The sequence below is a fragment of the Phacochoerus africanus genome, chromosome 8 (assembly GCF_016906955.1).
Source record: "Phacochoerus africanus isolate WHEZ1 chromosome 8, ROS_Pafr_v1, whole genome shotgun sequence".
Lineage (NCBI taxonomy): Eukaryota > Metazoa > Chordata > Mammalia > Artiodactyla > Suidae > Phacochoerus > Phacochoerus africanus.
This window is the reverse complement of record NC_062551.1, coordinates 61,752,520-61,775,365: the sequence shown is the minus strand read 5'-3', so window position 1 is coordinate 61,775,365 and position 22,846 is coordinate 61,752,520. Positions and strand designations below refer to the sequence as shown.

General features: G+C 44.5%; 1 protein-coding gene and 1 pseudogene across 1 annotated transcript in view; one reads left to right on the top strand and one right to left on the bottom strand.

The window, feature by feature from the left end:
* Window positions 1–5,311: 5,311 nt before the first annotated feature.
* Window positions 5,312–22,846, bottom strand: part of LOC125133472 (zinc finger protein 530-like) — a 17,720-nt gene continuing 185 nt past the window's right edge. Inside the window, exons 1-3 of the mRNA XM_047791614.1 lie at window positions 22,798–22,846; window positions 19,467–19,593; window positions 5,312–7,280 (exon numbers count right to left, since the gene is read on the bottom strand). The exon at window positions 22,798–22,846 is cut by the window's right edge and continues 185 nt beyond it. Of these exons, the coding sequence (XP_047647570.1) occupies window positions 5,908–7,280; window positions 19,467–19,593; window positions 22,798–22,830 (1,533 nt within the window). The 5' untranslated portion in view covers window positions 22,831–22,846 and the 3' untranslated portion in view covers window positions 5,312–5,907. The remainder of the gene's footprint in view (window positions 7,281–19,466; window positions 19,594–22,797) is intronic.
* Window positions 9,738–10,292, top strand: LOC125133475 (60S ribosomal protein L17-like; annotated as a pseudogene).

The window sequence follows — 22,846 nt, the reverse complement described above, 5'->3', positions numbered from 1 at the left end:
AGTGACAACGCTGAATACTGAACCTGCTGTGCCACCAGGAAACTGCATATCACTGACTTATTTTAAAGAAACATACTATTAAAGACATCCACAGTACAGTATGGTCCCCTCAGATAAAACAACCAAACAAAACACATACCCAGTGTGGTAAGTTTTAAAAACTTCCTGTTTTCCTGATGCATGTAATGCTGTTTAATAGCATTTTACCCACAGTAAAAGTTCTTTCAAAACTGGAGTCAGTCCTCTCAAACCCTGCTGCTGCTTTATCACCTAAATTGACATACTACTGCAAATCTTTCGTTGTCATTTCAACAATCTTCACATCCTCTTCATCAGGAGGAGATACTATCTCAAGAAATCACTTTTCTTTGCTCATTCATAAGAAGCAACTCCTCAGAGCTCCCACTGTGGTGCACCGGGATCAGTGGCATCTTGGGAGCACTGGGACCCAGATTCAGTCCCCTGCCTGGCATAGAGGGTTAGGGATTCAGTGTTGCCACAGCTGCAGCTTAGGTTGCAACTGCAGCTTGGAGGATCTGATCCCTGGCCCAGGAGCTCCATATGCCACAGGGCAGCCAAAAATGGAAAAACAAAAAGGAGAAGAAGTAACTCCTCATCCATGAAAATGCTATCAAGATGGAGTGGCTCAGCAGTAACAAACTCGACTAGTATCCATGAGGACATGGGTTTGATTCCTGGCCCTGTTCAGTGGGTTAAGGATACTGAGTTGCCATGAGGTGAGGTGTAGGTTGCAGACGAGGCTCAGATCTGGCATACCCACTGCAGCTCCAATTCGATCTCTAGCCTGAGAACTTCCATACGCCTCAGGTGCAGCCCTAAACACACAAAAGACAAAAATAAATAAATAATAAAGATAAATAAAAAGAAAACAAGGAAATTTTATGTGTTGAAAAGGATGAATTTTAAAAGGGTATATGAAGGAATTCCCAAAGGGCTTAGCAGGTTAAGGATCCAGCACTGTCACTGCTGTGGCTCGGGTCCCTGGCATGGCATGGGTTCAATCCCTGGTCATGGGCACAGCCAACCCCCCCTCCAAAAAAAAAAACCCAATCACAAACACAAACATACCAACAAAAATGAAAAGGGCACAAGGAAACTTTTAGACATCAAAACATCAAAATGTATTATTTTTTTTTAAAGGGCTGCATCTACAGCATATGGAAGCTCCTAGGCTAGGGGTTGAATCCCAGGTGCAGCAGCTGGCCTATGTCACAGCCACAGTAACCCAGGATCCAAGCCGAGTCTGAGACCTATGCCACAGATCACAGCAACAATGGATCCTTAACCCACTGAGCGAGGCTAGGGATCGAACTCGTGTCCTCATGGATACTAGCTGGGTTAGTACCCACTGAGCCACAATGGGAACTCCAAAATTTATATTTTAAATATGTACATAAGTCATATAACTAAACTCTTATAAGTTACCAATACTCAAACATCATCACTCTAATCATTTTTCTATGTTTTGCTATTACCTGTCTTCTTGAGGGTGTGGATACTGTATAAGGATGGTGGAAATGGAATGCTGTGCTACTGCCAACTCTTCCCAACTCTGTTCAGTAACATCAGGTTGGTAGCTTGAAATGGTTCACAGTAGAGTGTTTACACCAAAGAAATGGGCAAACATTACAAACCAGGGCTTGATTTACAGCACTGTCGAATGCAATATACTGAATGTCTACACTTAAAAAAGTGATGAAGAATGTCAATAATGCCAGTAAAGCTTAAGTGTTTGGAATAAGTGTCCATTACAGTGTGTGCATTACTAAGAAGAAAGGAGGAAAAAAATAACAAAAAGGTTCCTCCAGTATTCAAAAATAATTATTCCATGCATCAAAGAAACCACTCACTCACATCACTGAAGAGTTAGTAAAATTCCAACGTCTTCATCTCACTATATCTAAAAGGCAAATAGTCAAATTCACAAAATATAAAAGAACAGATCAAAGGATAAGAATATGCATCTTACTAAGGATATACAGGTGGCAAACACATGAAGTAATGCTCAACATTGTAAATGCTTAGGGAAATGCAAATAAAACCAGTGAATTACCACTATACTCTTATTTTATTTTACTTATTTTGCCTTTTTAGGGCCACACCCACGGCACATGGACGTTCCCAGGGTAGGGGTTGAATCAGAGCTACAGCTGCCAGGCTACACCACAGCTACAGCAATGCGGGATCCGAGCTGCATTTGCGACCTACACCACAGTTCTTGGCAACGCTGGATCCTTAACCGACTGAGCAAGGCCACATCACCAAGGATACTAATCAGATCCGTTTCCACTGCGCCACAATGGGAGCTCCCTATGTACTTATTCTAAAAGGGTAAAATTAAAAAGTGACCTTACCAGGTACTGACAAGGGTATGAAGAAATTGGAAGTTCACGCACTGCTGGTGGGAATACAAAAACACACAAGCATTTTAGATCCAGTCGGCAATTTCTTTTTTTTTTTTTAAGGGCCGCACCTGAGGCACATGGACGTTCCCTGGCTAGGGGTCAAATCCAAGCTGCAGTTGCCAGCCTTCACCACAGCCATAGCAACACCAGTTCCAAGGTGCATCTGGGAGCCACAACACAGCTCATAGAAATGCCAGATAGTTAACCCACTGAGCAAGGCCAGGGATCGAACCCATGTCTTCGTGGATACTAGTCAGAGTGGTTACTGATGAGCCAGGACGAGAACTCGTAGCATTTTCTTAAGAAGTTAAATATTCACCTAGCCTATGACTCAAGCACTATACTGTTATTTATACAGGAAAAATGAAACATATTCATATTAACAATTGTAAACTAATGTTCATATCAGCTTTTACAAAAGCGAAACACTGGAAATAATCCAAATACCCATAAACAGATAATGGATGAACACAGTCAATTATAAATGGAAGAGATAAAAGAATGTTCATTACAACACAATTAATGAATCTCAGTTTGAATTATGTAGTATCAATGAAATTAGAAAAAATACTTTTTTGATCAGTCATAAAATTTTCGAAAATGCAACATATCATAAAAGAGCACAAATGGCTGTATTGCCAGGGAGAGCAGGGACTGTAAAAGGGCATGAATAAAACATGCAGGTAACAGATATGACCATTTATCTTGATAATGATGGTTTCATGAGTGTATACATGTGAAAACTTACCGAATTGTACACTTTAAATACGTACAACTTATTCTATACCCATTATACCTTAACAGAGGTTTAAGGAACGGTTCATAATAAAAATCTAAGTATTGGAGTTCCCGACGTGGTGCAGTGGAAACGAATCCAACTAGGAACCACGAGGTTGAGGGTTTTTTTTTTTTTTGTCTTTTTGCCATTTCTTGGGCCACTCCTGCAGCATATGGAGGTTCCCAGGCTAGGGGTCAAATCAGAGCTGTAGCCGCCGGCCTACACCACAGCCACAGTAACGCGGGATCTGAGCCACGTCTGCAACCTACACCACAGCTCACGGCAACGCTGGATCCTTAACCCACTGAGCAAGGCCAGGGATCGAACCCGCAACCTCACAGTTCCTAGTCGGATTTGTTAACCACTGAGCCACGAGGGGAACTCCAAGGTTGAGGCTTTGATCCCTGGCCTCGCTCAGTGGGTTAAGGATTTGGTGTTGCCATGATCTGATGCAGATGCAGCTCGGATCTGGCATTGCTGTAGCTCTGATGTAGGCCAGCAGCTGTTGCTCTGATTAGACCCCTAAGCTTGGGAACCTCAATGTGGCAAGGGTGAGGCCCTAAAAAGACAAAAGAAACCCCAAAAAACTCCTAAGTATCCCATTTTTCAGAAAATTAGATTTGACAACTATGTATTGACTCCACTATCTCCCTCCTTGTGCCTTGAGGTACAGTCTCCTCTCAGTGGCAGGAAATACTGGCCAACAATGAAGGCCATTTCCAGCAGAGTGAAGACAACTGCTGGCTGGTTTATAAAAACCACACGCCTGGACCATGTATCTCTCCATCCTTCTTCCACTGTCTGTATAGCAATGGCCTTGGGGTGAATAGCGCAGGAAAGTTACAGGAATACCCACAACTGTTATTTTGCCTGCCAATGATTTCACAAGACAAACATACCTACCTGGAGGGCCTGAGATTTCTGGATGCACTCATCCAGAAATCTGTGGGTGTATCTTTTTTTTTCTTTTTTTTTTTTTTGGAGCATGATGATGTGAGAAAAAAGAATGTAAACAGGTATGTGTAACTGGGTCACCATACTGTACAGTAGGGAAAAAAGATGGTATTGGGGAAATAACAATTAAAAAAAAAAAGAAAAATGTTTAGAAGAAAATAATAAATTTTTTTCTTTGCATTTTTAGGGCCTCACCCATGGCACATGGAGGTTCCCAGGCTAGGGGTCCAATCAGAGCTGTAGCCGCCAGCCTATACCAAAGCTACAGCAACGCTGGATCCTTAACCCACTGAGCAAGGCCAGGGATCAAACCCACAACCTCATGGCTCCTAGTCAGATTCGTTTCCACTGTGCCATGATGGGAACTGCCGTGGGTGTATCTTTATTTTTTTGTTTTTCGTCTTTTTAGGGCCGCACCCAAGGCATATGGAGGTTCCCAGGCTAGGGGGTCTAACCGGAGCTGCAGCTGCTGGCTTACCCCACAGCCACAGCAACACCAGATCCAAGGCACATCTGCGACCTACACCACAGCTCACGGCAATGCTGGATCTGTAACCCACAGATCAAGGCCAGGGATCAAACCCGCAACCTCTTGGATTCCTAGTTGGATTCATTTCTGCTGTGCCATGATGAGAACTCTGGTTGCATCTTTAGAACAGGAACACTCCACAGTTTGCTGCAGTCTCCTCCACTCTCTATTGACCAATGTTTCTGTACCAATTGTGGTCTCCCCTGCTCCTGAAATCTTACAACTACAGACACTAGTCTACTGAATTCTGAGTATCAGAGCATATGACTTGGTTGAAAAACCTGGGGTTAAGATTTCCCTCAATAGCTGGACATTGTGTGTTATCCTGAGCAAGAAAGCAAGTCCATGCTGTCTCCAGAAGCACTAGGTGTGGACTGCCCCTTCCTCATGAAGACCTTTGAACCCACAGATCTCTGGCATCCAGGCAAAAAACTACGACTACAAAGTAGTCTTTCCGAGGAGGTCTTGACCATAATGCACAGGAGGCCAAAATGAGGCCATCAAACTGTCCCCTCTGAGGCACCCTAAGTTTGGATCTCCACAAAAGTTATCTGCCCCTCAAGGTGACAGTCCTATTGTGCTTTCCAACTACTCCACACAGTGAATAGATTTCCAAGATTAAGGTGTTTAAACAAAAAGGCCTTTATTATTGCATAAGCCAGAGCAATGTGCAAGAGGCAATTTCTGGTTTGGTGACTTGGAAGTTGGAACTCTTCACCACAAGCACTACCTGAGACCAAGTGTGTCCCCGGAAAAGCTAGTTCCCTACAGGCTAGTAGCAGAACTCAGACCACCTTCTCTGGAGCAACACAGGGTTAGCCCTGTGCCCTAACTTGTCAGAGAAAAGATGAAGAGCCTGCAAGGCTCAGGACACAATTTCCCCCAACAAATGGGAGAGGAGAGGCCAGACGCACTGAGCATACTGCGGCAGTGACTGATGCCAACTGAGGACCTGCCAGATGCTAGAGGTAGGATGAAACTGGCAGAGATCTATCTGGCAAGGTACCTGGGCAGGTTATACACATGTCCCACATAATGCAAAATTTATGGTGAATCAATCCCCAGTCTGTGAATATTTGGACATGAGATTCAATTCAGGAAGAGGGTTTCTCACAGAGCCTTTCCCCCAACACAATCATACTAAGAGAAAGGCACATTCCCTGCATACACAAGGCCTTTCCCCAGTGTGAACTCTTTGATGTTTGCAGCTGAAGAATTTCCTACATTCCCTGCATGTGAGCTCTCCTGTGTCGAAGAAGGCCAGAGCTCTGAGTAAAGGATTTCCCACATTCACTGCACTCATAAGGCCTTGTTCCAGTGTGCACTGTCCCGTGTCGAATGAGGTGGGTTTTGCGGCTAAAGGATTTCTCACATTTACCACATTCATAAGGCCTTTCTCCAGTGTGAACTTTTTGGTGTTGAATGAGGACAGACTTCTGGCTAAAGGATTTCCCACATCCACTGCACTCATAAGGCCTTTCTCTACTATGAATTCTTTGGTGTTGATTAAGAACAGACTTCTCACTAAAAGATTTCCCACATTCAGTGCACTCATAAGGCCTAACTCCACTGTGAACTTTCCAGTGTCGAATGAGGTGGTTTTTACAGCTAAATGACTTCCCACATTCAGTGCATTCATAAGGCCTTGCTCTAGTGTGAACAGTCTTGTGTCGAAGGAGGCCAGAACTTTGCCTAAACGATTTCCCACATTCACTGCACTTATAAGGCCTTTCATTAGTATGTACTCTCTGGTGTTTGATGAGGATGGATTTCTGGATAAAAGATTTCCCACATTCAGAGCACGCATAAGGCCGTTCTCCAGTGTGAACTCTTTGGTGTTGAATGAGATCAGATTTCTGGCTAAAAGATCTCCAACATTCACCACACTCATAAGGCTTTGCTCCAGTGTGAACTCTCCAGTGTCGAATGAGGTGGGTTTTGCGGCTAAAGAATTTCCCACATTCACTACACCCGTAAGGCCTTTTTCCAATGTGAATTTGTTGGTGCTGAACAAATCCATATCTGCATTTGCTACACTCATCAAGACCTTTTCCAGTGCAGACTCTCTGGTGGTGAAGTGTGTGAGTGTTGCCAAAAATTTTCCTGCTCTCAATCCACTTGCTAAGGTTTTTTCCACTGTTTAAGGGCTCCCCACACTCAATGTTGCTGTGTGGCTTCTCACCGTTGGGAGTGGCCTGGTGCTGAAGAAGGCCCAAGGTAACTAGAAAGTCCTTTCCAACCTCCCCACAGGGAAGGGGCTTTCTTGACATATAGAATCTGCAGCCCATCACAACTGAGGCCCTGTCCATGTCCATTTTAAAGATTTTTTCTCCACTGCTATGCTCTTGGTACTGGTGAAGGTTTTCATTTAACCAGAAGTCCCTGGACCCCCCACCAAAGTATGATTTCTGCCCAGGATATGTTGCTTGGAGCTCAGTCAGCTGCAAAATGTCTTTCAAAATTGAGACACACTTCTCACAGGGGTGAGTCTTCTGGGTCGATGAAACTGACTGAGAAGTCTTGACCTGTGACACTCCCACAGAAATGCTCTGCTCAGAAAGTACCTCCTCACCCTGTGCTCCACACCAACAATCTGAAAGCAGAGGAATGCTAGTAAAGTGCATGTTAACTTTAGTGGGAGAGGAAGTCCCACAAACATGTGTGTCATACACATACATTCAAACCAGAAAATGAATCCATGGGAATGTTTTCAGGATGAGGCATTATTTTGAAGGGAGGGCTGCTCTACAGTATAGCCTCTAAAGATCACTTGAGAAAGAGGGGTAACTTTCCAGGACAAAGAAAACAAATATAAGATGCCACACGAAGAGGAGAGGCAGAATCACTGACTCGGCCCTCTGCGAACAGCTGTCAGCAAGAAACATGTACATACTATGCAGAAGGATGGCGAAGTCCAGGCCTAGGGAAATACAGGTGGAACTGAGTGGCTGGTATTCAAGAACTATTTAAGAATATGTGGAGAAGGATCAAGATAGTGGAAGAGTAAGATGTGGTTCTCACCTTCTCCCACAAATGCATTAAAAAAAAAAAAAAACTTCATGTAGAATGGTTTGCACAGAACATCTAGTGAACACTGGCAGAAGACCTTAAACCTCCAAAAAGGAAAAAGGGCAAGAAACTCTCCACATAACTGGGTAGAGCAAAAGGGGAAAAAAAAGAGAGAGAGAAAAGGAATTGAGAGAGAGAAAAAGAATCCCTCCTGAGAGGGAGCTGTTAAAGAGGAAAAGAACCCATACCCTGGGAAGCCACCTAACTGACAGTGAGATCAGTCCAGACAGTCGGACCTTAAAATCGAGGATAAAAGTGCAGAAGCTGAACTGAAGAGGAAAAGCAGAATGAGAGCTATATAGATCATCTGCACCACTGCCCTGGACAGCACGGCCTGAGATGCTTGGGTCGGGTCTGGGCACTGACACTCAGGATATAGAGGTCAGTTTCAGGGTGAGGACTAGGGTTGGCTGTGTGCAGATAGCCTGAGGGGCTATGGAGTTGTGCACCACAGAATGGAAAGCCAAGCACCACAGCTGAGGGAACCCAGGAGGAGGTCTGGGCCTGAAGAGAAGCAAGGCACCACTGTTGGAGGGCAAAGAGGAGGAGGGGCAGACAGCCATAGGAGTATCTTTCCCTGCCCACACTCTTAAAGGGTGAGGTACCACATGCAAAGGCTATGGACAACAGGGCCCTCTTGTGTGGGCTAGGTGGGGGGCTAAGCACAAGGCACCCCTGGCATGGTCTACAGGCAGCAGGGGCAAACCACAGCAGTAATCTCAGACACAAGAGGTAGGCCTGGCCAGCCACCACTAGGGATCTGTGAACAGGTACGACCTGCAGCCCCAGGTACCTCAGAGGTTGGTAAAGAAAATGGCACTGCAACGCAGCACCACCCATTGTTGATCTCATTCCCCTGGGAACGCACCTGCCCTGCTGCTGCCAATGCCCAATGCTCTAGGCACCACCTACACTTGGCAGGGTCCTGCGACTGTCACTTGCCAGGGTGCAGGCAACTAGAGCAGCCTGCACCACCTTTCCATAGGTCCTTGCTATTGTCAAGGGCCCAGAAACCAGGCACTAGCTACTAGCCATGGCCATTGCCTCCATCTCCCTGGAAGCACACACGGCACCTTAAAAATAAAAAGTAAGCTCTCACAAAATACCCAGGGGTGCTCACGCATATAAATAGCCCTCAAAGACTACTGTAGTTTTTCCTGAACTCACAGAATAAGAAAAATATAAGCAAAATAAAGATGCTCAAGAACCCTTCCCATTTAAAAGAAGAGCATTCACCTGAAGAAGCAAACAATGAAACAGATCTCTGCATTCTAACAGACACAAAGTTCAAAAAGGGGACAGTGAAAATACTGCAGGGATTAAGGAGAATATGAAGGAATTAAGAGTGGGTACAAACAGTAAAGTAGGTAACTTCAGAAAGGAACTAGAAAATACAAGGGGGAACCAAGAAAAATTCGAAAATTCATTTGCAGAGATACAAGCTGAGTTAAAGGCACTAAAGAGGAGTTCCCATCTTGGCGCAGCAGAAACAAACCCGACTAGGAACCATGAGGTTGGGGGTTCGATCCCTGGCCTCGCTCAGTGGGTTAAGGATCCGGCATTTGCCATGAGCTGTGGTGTAGGTCACAGATGTGGTTCGGATCTGGTATTACCGTGGCTGTGGCACAGGCCTGCAGCTGTAGCTCCAATTCGACCCCTAGCCCGGAAACCTCCACATGCCACAGGTGTGGCCCTAAAAAGACACACATACACACAAAAGCTCTAAAGAGCAGAATGAATAGTGCAGAGGAACAAATCAGTGACTTGGAACATAGAATAATGAAAATCACCCAATCAGGACAGCAGACAGAAAACCAAATGACAAAACATGAAAGCAATATGAGATCTATGGGATAATACTATGTGGGCCAATCTACACACAATAGGGATTCCAGACAGAGAAGAAAAAGAGAAGGGGATTGAAAATATATTTGAAGAAATCATGGCTTTTCCAGTAAACGGCCTGAGGTGACCTCTAAAAATGGTTTGCTATTAACTCCACCCAAAAACCCCCACAAAATCATGCAAATCAAGAGGTTCAAATCTTCATGTGCTCTTTTAAGAACACTCGTGAAACTGCCCAGGCCATTAAGGGTATGCATTTTTGATAAGCCACCAAGGATCTGAAGGATGTCCCTCTACAGAAGCAATGTGTGCCAGTCTGTTGTTACGATGGTAGAGTTGGTAGGTGTGCCCAGGCCAAACAGTGCAGCTGGACACAGGGTCAGTGGCCCAAAAAGAGTGCTGGATTTTTATTGCACATGCTTAAAAATGCAGAGAGTAATGCTGAACTTAAAGGCTTATATGTAAATTCTCTGGTCGTTGAACACATCCACGTGAACAAAGCCCCCAAGATGCAGCACAGAACTTACAAAGTGCATGGTCGGATCAACCCTTACATGGGATCTCCCTGCCACACTGAAATGGTCCTTACTGAAAAAGGGCAGACTGTTCCTAAAACAGAAGAAGAGGTTGCACAGAAGAAAAAGATATCCCAAAGAAACTGAAGAAGCAAAAACTTATGGCGTGGAAATAAATTTCGCAAAAATAAATGCAAATAAAAGTAAAAAAAAAAATAAAGGAATTATGGTTGAAAACTTTCCAAATCTAAAGGAAACAGATTTCAAGGTACAAGAAGCACAGAGGGCCCCAAATAATTTGAACCCAAACAGGCCCACACGAAGACATACTATAACAGAAATGGCAGAAGTTAAAGAGGATTCTAAAGGTAGCAAGAGAAAAACAAAGACTTAATTATAAGGGAACCCCCCCATAAAGCTGGTTTCTCCACAGAAACACAACAGGCCAGAAAAGAGTAGCAAGATATGTTCAACATTCTAAAAGGGAAAAATCTCAGCCCAGAATATTCTACCCAGCAAGAATATCATTTAAAATAGAAGGAGAAGGAGTTCCCGTCGTGGCGCAGTGGTTAACGAATCCAACTAGGAACCATGAGGCTGCAGGTTCGATCCCTGGCCTTGCTCAGTGGGTTAAGGATCCGGCGTTGCCGTGAGCTGTGGTGTAGATTGCAGATGTGGCTCAGATCCCACGTTGCTGTGGCTCTGGCATAGGATGGCGGCTACAGCTCCGATTAGACCCCTAGCCTGGGAACCTCCATATGCTGTGAGAGTGGCCCAAGAAATGGCAAAAAGACAAAAAAAAAAAAGAGTACATCAATACTAAACCCTTTCTAAAAGAAATGCTGAAAAGGCTCCTCTAAATAAAAAAGAAGAAAGGAGAAATAGGATGGAGGAAATCACAATTGGAAAGCAAGCACTTAAATAAGCCAATATACATATGTAAAAGAAAAAAAAAAAAACCCCACTATTGTAAAAGCAACGATAAACACAAAGAGCAAAAGGACAAACATGAAGATATTAAAAAAAGGACTTCAGGAGTTCCCATCATGGTACATCGAAAACGAATCCGACTAGGAACCATGAGGTTGTGGGTTCGATCCCTAGCCTCGCTCAGTGGGTTAAGGATCCCATGTTGCTCCGGCTGTGGTGTAGGCCAGCAGCCGTAGCTCTGATTTGACCCCTAGCCTGGGAACCTCTACATGCCATGGGTGTGGCCCTAAAAAGACCAAAAAAAAAGAAAGGACTTCAAAATCATAAAATGTGGGGATAGAAATCTTGACTTTTAGAATGTGTTTGAGTCTATAAGACTATCAAGCTAAAGCAAGCAGATATAGGAAGAGGTTAGCATATCTGAAAAACAGGGCAACCACAAGTCAAAACCAAACATTGCATATTCACAAAAACTAAAAAGAGGACACAGCATAAACAAAGGGAAATTTCCAACCAAAAAAAATAAAGGAATAAAGGAGGAACATAGAATCAACTGACAATAAATACATATTTATCAATAATTACCTTAATGTCAATGGACTGAACACTCCAATCAAAACACATAGAGTGGCAGACTGGATTAAAAAACAAGAGCCTACAATATGCTGCCTACAAGAGACTCACCTTAGGGCAAAGGACACATATAAATTAAAAGTGAGGGGATGGAAAAAGATATTTCACACTAATGGAGAAGACAAGAAAGCAGGAGTTGAAATACATCAGACAAAATGAAGGCCATAAAGAAAAAGAAGGACACTATTTATGGAGTTTCCATAAACTATTTATGAAGTTCCCTAGTCGGATTCGTGGTGCAGCAGAAATGAATCTGACTAGGAACCATGAGGATGCAGGTTCCATCCCTGGCCTCGCTCAGTGGGCTAAGGATCTGGTGTTGCCGTGAGTTGTGGTGTAGGTCACAGACGTGCCTTGGATCCTGTGTTGCTGTGGTGTAGGCTGGCAGCTGTAGCTCTGATTGGACCCCTGGCCTGGGAACCACCATATTCTGTGGGTGCAGTCCTGAAAAGCAAAATAAATCGATAAATAAATAAATAAAATATTAAAAAGGGCACTATTTAATGATAAAAGGATTCATTCAAGAAGAGGATATTACAATTATCAATATATATGCCCCTAATATAGGAGCATCCAGATAAATACAACAGATACTAACAAACATAAAAGGACAAATTGATGGGAATACAATTAATAGTTGGAGACTTTTAACACCCCACTCACATCAACGGACAGATCCTCTAGACAGAAAATCAATAAGGTAACAGAGATCCTAAATGACACAATAGAACTGTTAGACTTAATTTACATTTTCAGGACATTACTTCCAAGAAATTAGAATATACATTCTTTTCAAGTGCACATGGAACACTCTCCAGGACTGACCACATATTGGGGCACAAAATTAACCTCAACAAATTTAAGAGTACAGAAATTATTTCAAGTATCTTCTTTGACCACAATGGTATGAAAGCAGAAATCAACCACAAGAAATGATAAAAAAACTGACTACATGGAGACTAAGCAACATGCTACTAAAAAAACCAATGGGTCAATGACCCAATCAAAAAGGAAATTAAAAAACACCTCAAGACAAACGATAATGAAAACACAACCATTCAAAATCTATGGGATACTGCAGTGCTTAGAGAGAAGTTCATAGTGACAACAAAATTGTCAAATCTCTGATCAGATTCTCCAAGAAGAGGACAGAAAGAACTCAGATAAACAAAATAGGAAATGAGAAAGGAAAAATCTCAACAGATACTGCAGAAATACAAAAAAACCATAAGAGAATACTAGGAACAATTATATGCCATCAAATTGGACAACCTAGAAGAAATAGACAACTTTCTAGAGACTTACAGCCTGCCGAAAGAGATCAACTGAACAGCCCAATCACTAGAAATGAAGTTGAGGAGTTCCCATCATGGTGCTGTGGAAACGAATCCACCTAGGAACCATGAGGTTTCAGGTTCAATCCCTGGCCTCTCGAGTCAAGGATCCAGTGTTACAGACATAGCTCATATCTGGTGTTGCTGTGGCTGTGCTGTAGGTTGGCAGTTACAGCTCTGATTAGACCCCTAGCCTGGTGATCTCCATATGCTGAGGGTGTGGCCCTAAAAAAAGAAAAAAAAAAAAGAAAAGAAAAGAAATGAAGTTGAAATATATAATAAAAACATTCCCTACAAACAAAAGTCCTGGACCAGATGGCTTCACAGGGGAATTCTACCAAACATATGAAGAACTTATACCCATTCTTCTTTAACTTTTCCAAAAGGTTGAAGAAGAAGGAACACTCCCAAAGACATTCTATGAAGCCACCATCACCCTAATACCAAAACCAGACAAAGATACTACCAAAAAAGAAAATTACAGGCCAATATCATTGATGAATATAGACACAAAAATTCTCAGCAAAACTTTACCCCACTGAATCCAACAACATATAAAAAAGATCATACACCACGACCAAGTGGGATTCATCCCAACCAAGTTCACAAGGATGGTTCAACATACACAAATCAATTAACGTCATACACCACATTAACAAAAGAAAAAAACCACATGATCGTCTCAATAGATGCAGAAAAAGCATTTGACAAAATCCAATAACCACTCATGATAAAAACTCTACTAAAGTGGGTATAGAGGGAACATATTTTAACAAAAGTCATTTATGACAAACCTACAACCAATATAATACTCAACAGAGAAAAGCTGAAAGCCTTCCCACTAAAATCTGGAACAAGACAAGGATGCCCACTCTCACCGCTTTTATTCAACACAGTATTGGAAGGCCTAGCCACAGCAATCAGACAAACAAAATAAATAAAAGGTATCCAAACTGAAAGAGAAGAGGTAAAACTGTCACTCTATGCAGATGACATGATACTATATATAGAAAACCCTAAGGACTCCAAACAAAAACTATTTGAACTGATCTATGAATTCAGCAAAGCAGCAGAATCCAAGATTAATATTCAGAAACCAGTTGCACTTCTGTATACTGACAATGAAATTTTAGACAAGGAATATAAAAAATAATTCCTTTTATTTATTATTATTATTATTTTGTCTTTTTGCCTTTTCTAGGGCCGTTCCCCACAGCATATGGAGGTTCCCAGGCTAGGGATCCAATCGGAGCTGTAGCCGCTGGCCTACACCACAGCCACAGCAACATGGGATCCAAGCCGCGTCTGTGGCCTACACCATAGCTTCCGGCAATGCTGGATCCTTAACCCACTGAGCAAGGCCAGGAATCAAACCCGAAACCTCATGGTTCCTAGTCGGATTCGTTAACCACTGCGCCACAATGAGAACTCCTATACTTCCTTTTAAAAATCACACCCCCCAAAATGAAATACCTCGGAATAAACCTGACCAAGGAGGTTAAAGACTTATATGCTGATGGAGTTCCTGTCGTAGCACAGTGGTTAACGAATCCGACTAGGATCTGTGAGGACAAAGGTTCCATCCCTGGCCTTGCTCAGTGGGTTAAGGATTCGGCGTTGCCGTGAGCTGTGGTGTAGGTTGCAGACACGGCTTGGATCCTGAGTTGTGGTGGCTCTGGCATGGGCCGGTGGCTACAGCTCCAATTGGACCCCTAGCCTTGGAACCTCCATATGTCACCAGGGCGGCCCAAGAAACAGCAAAAAAAAAAAAAAAAAAAAAAAAAAAAGACATATGCTGAGAACTATAAAACATTAATCGAGGAAATTAAAGAGGATTCAAAGAAATGGAAAGATATTCCATGCTCCTGGATTGGAAGAATTCATATTGTTAAAATGGCTCAGTGGTTAACGAATCCGACTAGGAACCATGAGGTTGCGGGTTCGATCCCTGGCCTTGCTCAGTGGGTTAAGGATCCAGCATTGCCATAAGCTATGGTGTACGTTGCAGATGTGGCTCGAATCCTGGGTTGCTGTGGCTCTGGCATAGGCCAGCGGCTACAGCTCCAATTTGACCCCTAGCCTGGGAACCTCCATATGCTGTGGGAACAGCCCAAGAATTGGCAAAAAAGACCAAAAAAAAAAGGCCATACACCCAAAGCAATCTACAGATTCAATGTAATCCCCATCAAATTACCCAGGACATTTTTCACAGAACTAGAACAAACAATCCAAAAATTTATATGGAACCATAAAAGACCCAGAATTGCCAAGCAATCCTGAAGGGGAAAAAACCAAGAAGGAGGCCTAACTCTCCCAGACTTCAGACAATATTACAAAGCTACAGTAATCAAGACAGTGTGGTACTGGTACCAAAACAGACATACAGACCAATGGAACAGAACAGAGAAGCCAGAAATAAATCCAGAGACCTATGGTCAATAAATCTTTGAAAAAGGAGGCAAGAATATAAAATCGGCAAAAAACAGTCTCTTCAGCAAGTGGTGCTGGGAAAACTGGACAGCTGCATGTAAATCAATAAAACTATAATACACCCTCACATTATGCACAAAAATTAACTCAAAATGGCTTAAAGACTTAAACATAAGACAAGACACCATAAGACTCCTAGAAGATAACATAGGCACAACATTCTGTGACATCAACTGTGCAAATGTTTTCTTAGGTCAGTCTTCCAAGGCAACAGAAATAAAAACAAAAATAAACCAATGGGACCTAATCAAACTGACAAGCTTTTGCACAGCAAAGGAAACCGTTAAAAAAAAAAAAAAAAAGACAACCTATGGAATGGGAGGAAATAGTTTCAAGTGAGGCAACTGACAAGGGCTTAATCTTCAAAATATACAAACAACTTATACAACTCAACAGCAAAAAAACCAACAACCCAATTGAAAAATGAGCAGAAGACCTGAGTAGACATTTCTCCAAAGATATACAGATGGCCAGTAGGCGCATGAAAAAATGCCCAACATCCCTAATTATTACAGAAATGCAAATCAAAACCACAATGAGGTACCACCTCACACTGATCGGAATGGCTGATTAACAAGTCAACAAATAACAAATGCTGGAGAGAGTGTGGAGAAAAGGGTACCCTCCTTCACTGTTGGTGGGAATGTAAATTGGTACAACCACTATGGAAAACAGCATGGAGGTACCTCAAAAAACTAAATACAGAACCACCATATGACCCAGCAATCTCACTTCTGGGTATAAACCCAGACAAAACTTTTATTCAAAAAAGATACATGCACCCCCTATGTTCATTGCAGCGCTATTCACAATAGGCAAGACATGGAAACGACCTTGGAAACAACCTAAATGTCCACTGAAAGGTGACTGGATTAAGAAGATGTGGTATATATACACAGTGGAACACTACTCCAGCCATAAAAAAGAACAAAATAATGCCACTTGCAGCAACATGGATGGAACCAGACTCTCATACTAAGTGAAGTAAGTCAGAAAGAGAAAGGCAAATACCATATGATAATCACTTATATCTGGAATCTAATATATGGCACAAATGAACCTGTCCATAAAGAAACAACCTCATGTACTTGGAGAACTGTGTGGGAAGGGGAGGGATTGGCTTGGACTGGGTAGTCTGGGGTTAGTAGATGCGAACTATTGCATTTGGAGTGGATAAGCAATATCCTGCTGCATAGCACAGGGACCAATATCTAGTCCCTTGTGATGGAACATGACGGAGGATAATGTGAGAAAAAGAATATATATATATGTATACATATATATTACTGGGTCACTTTGCTATACAGCAGAAATTGACAGAACATTGTAAATCAAATATAATAGAAAAAATAAAAACCTCAAGAGGAGTTCCTGTTGTGGCGCAGCAAAAACGAATCCAACTAGTGAGGATGTGCATTTGATCCCTGGCCTCACTCAGTGGGTTAAGGATCTGGTGTTGCCCTGAGCTGTGGTTTAGGTCACAGACGTGGCTCTGATCCCGTGTTGCTGTGGTTGTGGCCTAGCCCAGCAGCTGTAGCGCCAATCAATCCCTAGCCTGGGCACTTGTAGATGCAGTGGGTGTGGCCCTAAAAACCAGGGAAAAAAAAAAAAAGAATATGTAGCTACCACAAAACACCTTACAGCATACACCATACTATAGCATTTGGCTCTATTTATTTTTTAAATGGGTTTATTTGTTTTTCATTTTGGCTACGCTCGTGGCATATGGAAGTTCCTGAGCCAGGGAAAGAACTCATGCCACAGCAGCGACCTGAGCCACTTCATTGACCCTGGATCCTTAGCCGGCTGTGCCACAAGGGAACTCCAACACTTGGCCTTATTACTGGGTTTTGCAGATACTGTGTTTTTTACGAACTGAAGGTTTGTGGCAACCCTGTGTCCAGCAAGTCTGTCAGTGCCATCTTCCCAACAGCATTTGCTCACTTTGTGTTGTTGTGTTACCTTCTGATAATTCTCACAATGCTTCAAACTTTTCCATTATTACTGTATTTGTTATGGTGACCTATGATCAGTGATCTTTGATGTAACTGCTATGAATCACTGAAACCCGGACAATGGAATGGTTAAAATTTTTTAGCAAAAAAAGTACCTTTTTTAATTTTGATCTTTTCTAGGGCCGCACCCACGGCATATAGAGGTTCCCAGGCTAGGGATCTAATAGGAGCTGTAGCCACTGGCCTATGCCAGAGGCACAGCAATGTGGGATCCAAGCTGCATCTTCAACCTACACCACAGCTCATGGGAGCGCCGGATCCTTAACCCACTGAGCAAGGCCAGGGACTGAACCCGCAACCTCAGGGTTCCTAGTGGAATTCGTTAACCACTGAGCCACGACGGGAACTCCAAAAAAAGTACTTTTTAATTAAGGTAGCTATACTGATTTTTAGGATAATTCCATTGCACACTTAATCCACTACAGTATAGTGTAAACATACCTTTTTTTTTTTTTTTAAAGGGTTGCACCCAAAGTTAGCCCTATGGAAGCTCCCAGGCTCGGGGTCGAATCCAAGCTGCAACTGCCAGTCTACGCCACAGCCACAATCAGTCCAGATCTAAGCTGCATCTGCGACCTACACTGCAGCCTGCACCAATACCAGATCCTCAACACACTGAGCAAGGCCAGGGATCGAACTTGCATCCTCATGGATACTAGCGAGGTTCTTAATCTGCACCAAAACACTGGTAGACACAAGGCAGTTTCCTGGTATCATTTAAACAGAGCCTCAGGAGTTCCCGTCGTGGCGCAGTGGTTAACGAATCCGACTAGGAACCATGAGGTTTCGGGTTCGGTCCCTGTCCTCGCTCAGTGGGTTAAGGATCCGGCTTTGTCGTGAGCTGTGGTGTAGGCTGCAGACACGGCTCAGATCCCACATTGCTGTGGCTCTGGCATAGGCTGGCAGCTACAGCTCCGATTAGACCCCTAGCCTGGGAACCTCCATATGCTGTGGGAGCGGCCCTAGAAAAGGCAAAAAAACAAAACAAGAAAAACTTCTCATCAGAAGGGAGGAAAAAAAAAAAGTTCTAAGGCTGTATGGAAATGGGTGTAGGAGTTCCCATCGTGGCTCAGTGGTTAAAAAATCCAACTAGGAACCATGAGGTTGCGCGTTCAGCCTTGCTCAGTGGGTTAAGGATCCGGCGTTGCCGGGAGCTGTGGTGTAGGTTGCAGATGTGGCTCGGATCCTGTGTTGCTGTGGCTCTGGCGTAGGCTGGCAACTATAGCTCCACATGGACCCCCTAGCCTGGGAACCTCCACATGCCGTGGGAGCAGCACTAGGAAAGGCAAAAAGACAAAAAAAAAAAAGAAAGAAAGAAAGAAAGAAATGGGTGTTAACTGTTAACTGGACTCACTGACTCACTGTTGTGTGCATTTTGCAATATATACAAATACCAAATCACTATGTTATACACCTGAAACTAATATGTCATAGGTCACTCATATCTCAAGTTTATTTTATTTTTGAGGGCTGTGCCCACAGCATGTGGAAGTTCCCAGGCCAGGGATAGAACCCACATCACAGTAGTAACAATGCCAGATTACTTACTGCTAGGCCACCAGAGTACTCCCAAGTATGTCTCCAATTAAAAAAAAAAAGAGAGAGAGAGAAGAAGAAAAAGAAAGAATCTGGAGCACAAGTGCCACACATCTGGACACAGTCATCCAGCTAAGGAGAGACCAAGAAATGCCAGGTCTACTAGGATGACGGCCAGACTAACTCCCAGACGCTTTCCTGCGTGCCTCGGGGCAGCAGGTGATAGGGCTGCTTGAGAAGCACAGTGCTTAGGGCAGAGTACACAGCTCAGCACTGGCACCCACAGCACTGAGGCCAGGCAAGTGGGGACGCCAGCCAGGGCCACGGTCAAGCTGTGCAATGGACAGAGCTGCCTCTTGGATGGGGAAAGACAGACCGGCTAAGGACCCTGAGAAGAATATGAAGACCTTACCCAGGGATGTTGTAAGTGCCAAGGTCTCCAGCATCACATCACGGTACAGGCATCTCTGAGCCTCATCAAGGAGCCCCCACTCCTCCTGGGAGAAGTAAATGGCCACGTCTTCAAAGGTGACACATGCCTGCCATGATGAGGACAGTTCATGCCATGATCAACTTCTCTCATAGGACCCCAAGGTCATCCACCCATCCACTGCTCACCCACCTCCCCATTTCCCCATCTCAGAGGAGAGTCCAGATCCTGGTAACAGTGATGTGTACTCTTCTCATGGTCCCTTTGATTACTCTGTCCACCCGTGGCAACAGGCAATGGGCAGACAGATGATACCTAAGCTCTGGGCCTGGAGTGCAGAAAAGGACTCTCTCTTACCAGGCAATTCTCTGAGGATGCCCCAGCTCATGCCTCTGAGATACAGCCAAGGGTGTGGACTAACATTTCACCCTCATGTCCTCAACGCCAGGGCCTGCAGGATATCAGCTCACATTCCCTTTCCACGTGGACATCATTTTTACAACCTTCCTCTCTCACAGTCCCCATCTCTGTCCCTCCCTGCAACGGAGCTATCTACTTGTCCTTGGTCCACGTTGTAGAACACATGGCATATGGAGAGCACCTGGTAAATTCAATACCATTCAGAACCCCAGTGGTCCCCACGGCCACCGGCAGTCCTGTCCGACTCTGTTCCTTGTTTCAACCTCAGCCCCTCAGAACCACGTGTGGATCTCATATACCCACGATCCTCTTCCACCTGGGCTACGCTTGATGTGCTCTCTCATCCATCACAGACTTCCTCTCTCTTCCTAACCGTCATCAAAACACAGTCCCAGGAGTTCCCGTTGTGGCGCAGTGGTTAACGAATCCGACTAGGAACCATGAGGTTGCGGGTTCGGTCCCTGCCCTTGCTCAGTGGGTTAAGGATCCGGCGTTGCCGTGAGCTGTGGTGTAGGTTGCAGACACGGCTCGGATCCCACGTTGCTGTGGCTCTGGCGTAGGCTGGTGGCTACAGCTCCAATTCGACCCCTAGCCTGGGAACCTCCACATGCCGCAGGAGCAGCCCAAGAAATAGCAAAAAAAAAAAAAAAAAAAAAAAAGACAAAGTCCAGTCCCAGAGGCTTTCTGCCCCAGGCCGGTGACTCTCCCAGATGACCACGTGTCCCCTAACTAACCCACCAACATGACTGCAACTTCCTAGACACACAAGGTCACAACAATATCCTAAGGAGCCCACCATGCAGTGAATAAGCAGTACTCCTGGCCTCACTGTTCTCTTGACTCCATTATCCCTATGTCTCTACTTCTGCCTAATGTACTCAGCCCTGAGAAGCCTACATCACCTGCCGCCACCCTCCCTCCCACACCGCTCCCATGGCCACGTATCTCCTTCACCTGCGGTTTGTGATGTCTCATCCTCCACCTAAGCAGGAGGCCAAGCCCTCAAAGCCCCCTCTTCTCTCCCTGGGCTATTAGCAACATCATCATGACCAAGATCATTGCCACTAAATGTGACTCACAGTGTCATGGACTCAACGTATGCAGCCTCCCAAAATGGACACATTGAAGCCTGAATCCTCAATGTGATGGTATCTGGAGGTAGGGCCTTTGGGAAGTAGCCAGGTTCAGATGAGGTCATGAGAAGGGACACTTTACACGAAGAGGAAGACAGATGTGTCTTGTTCCCTCCACCTGCCTGTACCAAGAAAAAGCTAGGCGAGGATGCAGTAAAAAGGGAACCAACTGCAAGGCAGGAAGAGACTCCCTGTCTAGGAATCCAATCTGCCAGCACTTTGTTTTGGACTCCTCAGCTTCTAGAACTGTAAGAAAGCAAAGTGTTTTGTTTTAGCTGTCCAAGCTAAGACACTCAGTTTCCCCACCTTCTGCAGATGTCTCTATACTGAAACCCCTCCCAGAGACCTAGACCTGTGTGCCCAGCTGCCCACTTAATATCTCTACTCATTAGTTCTCTGAAACATCTCATACACTATGGTCAAAAAAAAAAATCCTAATACCCTGATTGAAAATTAATAGTTATGACCAAATTCCATATCCCATTTCATGGAACTTCAATCCCTCTCACTGCTAAACCCCCAAAACTTGCAATCAACTATGACTTGTACCTTTTCCTTTTTTAAAAAAGCTCCATTTATTTATTGGAGTTCCCGGTGTGGCATGGCAGAAACGAATCCAACTAGGAACCATGTTTCAGGTTTGATCCATGGCCTTGCTCCGTGGGTTAAGGTTCTGGCGTTGCCAGGAGCTATGGTGTAGGTTGCAGATGTAGCTTGGATCCTGCGTTGCTGTGGCTGTGGCACAGGCCAGCAGCTGTAACTCTGATTTGACCCCCATCCTGGGAACCTCCATATGTTGTGAGTGCGGCCCTAAAAAGACAAAAAAAAAGTTTATTTATTTACTTGTCTTTTTTTTTTTTTTTGCGTTTTAGAAGCAAGTACGAGGCATATGGAGGTTCCCAGGCTAGGGGTCCAATCAGAGCTGTAGCCACCGGCCTATGCCACAGCCACAGCCACGCAGGATCCCAGCCGTGTCTGCAACCTACACCACAGCTCACAGCAACAGCAGATACTTAACCCATAGAGCGAGGCCAGGGACGGAACCCCCATCTTCATGGATACTAGTCGGATTTGTCACCGCTGAGCCACGATGGGAACTCCCGTGACTTCTACGTTTGTATCTCACATTCCAAATCAGAAAATCAGAGCAGATTTACTTTAAAAAAAAAAAGAAAAGAAAGAAAGAAGATCCAGAATCCAACCATTTCTACCACCTCCAAGGCCACCACACTCATCGGGACTATAGCAGTAGCTTTCTCTCTGTTCTTCCTAACTCCTTCCTCACACCTCCCATTCAGTTCTCCACACTGCAGTCACAGGGAGCCTGATAAGAGATGGGACAGATCACCTACAGAAAAGACACTCAACTTCTCAGAGAGCCATTCCAGTCCTGAGTCTTGCTCCCTTCCTCTGTTCCCATGGGAAAGACAGGAGACTGGGCCACCTGAAAATGGCAGCCCGGCATCCGAGCGCGACTCTGCCTCACATTCTCTGTTCCCTGAACACATTAAGGCAGACCTCGGAGTTCCCGAATCCTCCCGCCTCATTTGCACCCCCAAGTCCTTACACCTGCCGGCCCCCTCCACCTGTAACCCTCTCCCACGCGCCACCACAAATCTGTCAGAAAAAAAAACCCGACCCATGACGGCCTCACTGTCCTGGACACGGGGGCCTGGGCTGCAGGCACGTGAGCAGGCGACCCGCACTGGCGCTTTTAGGCACGGGTGGGTGGGGTGAGGGCCCGGAGGTCGAGCATTTACCCGAGGCGGGTCCCAAAGCGCCGCGGCCGCCATCGGACACTCTGGGCGG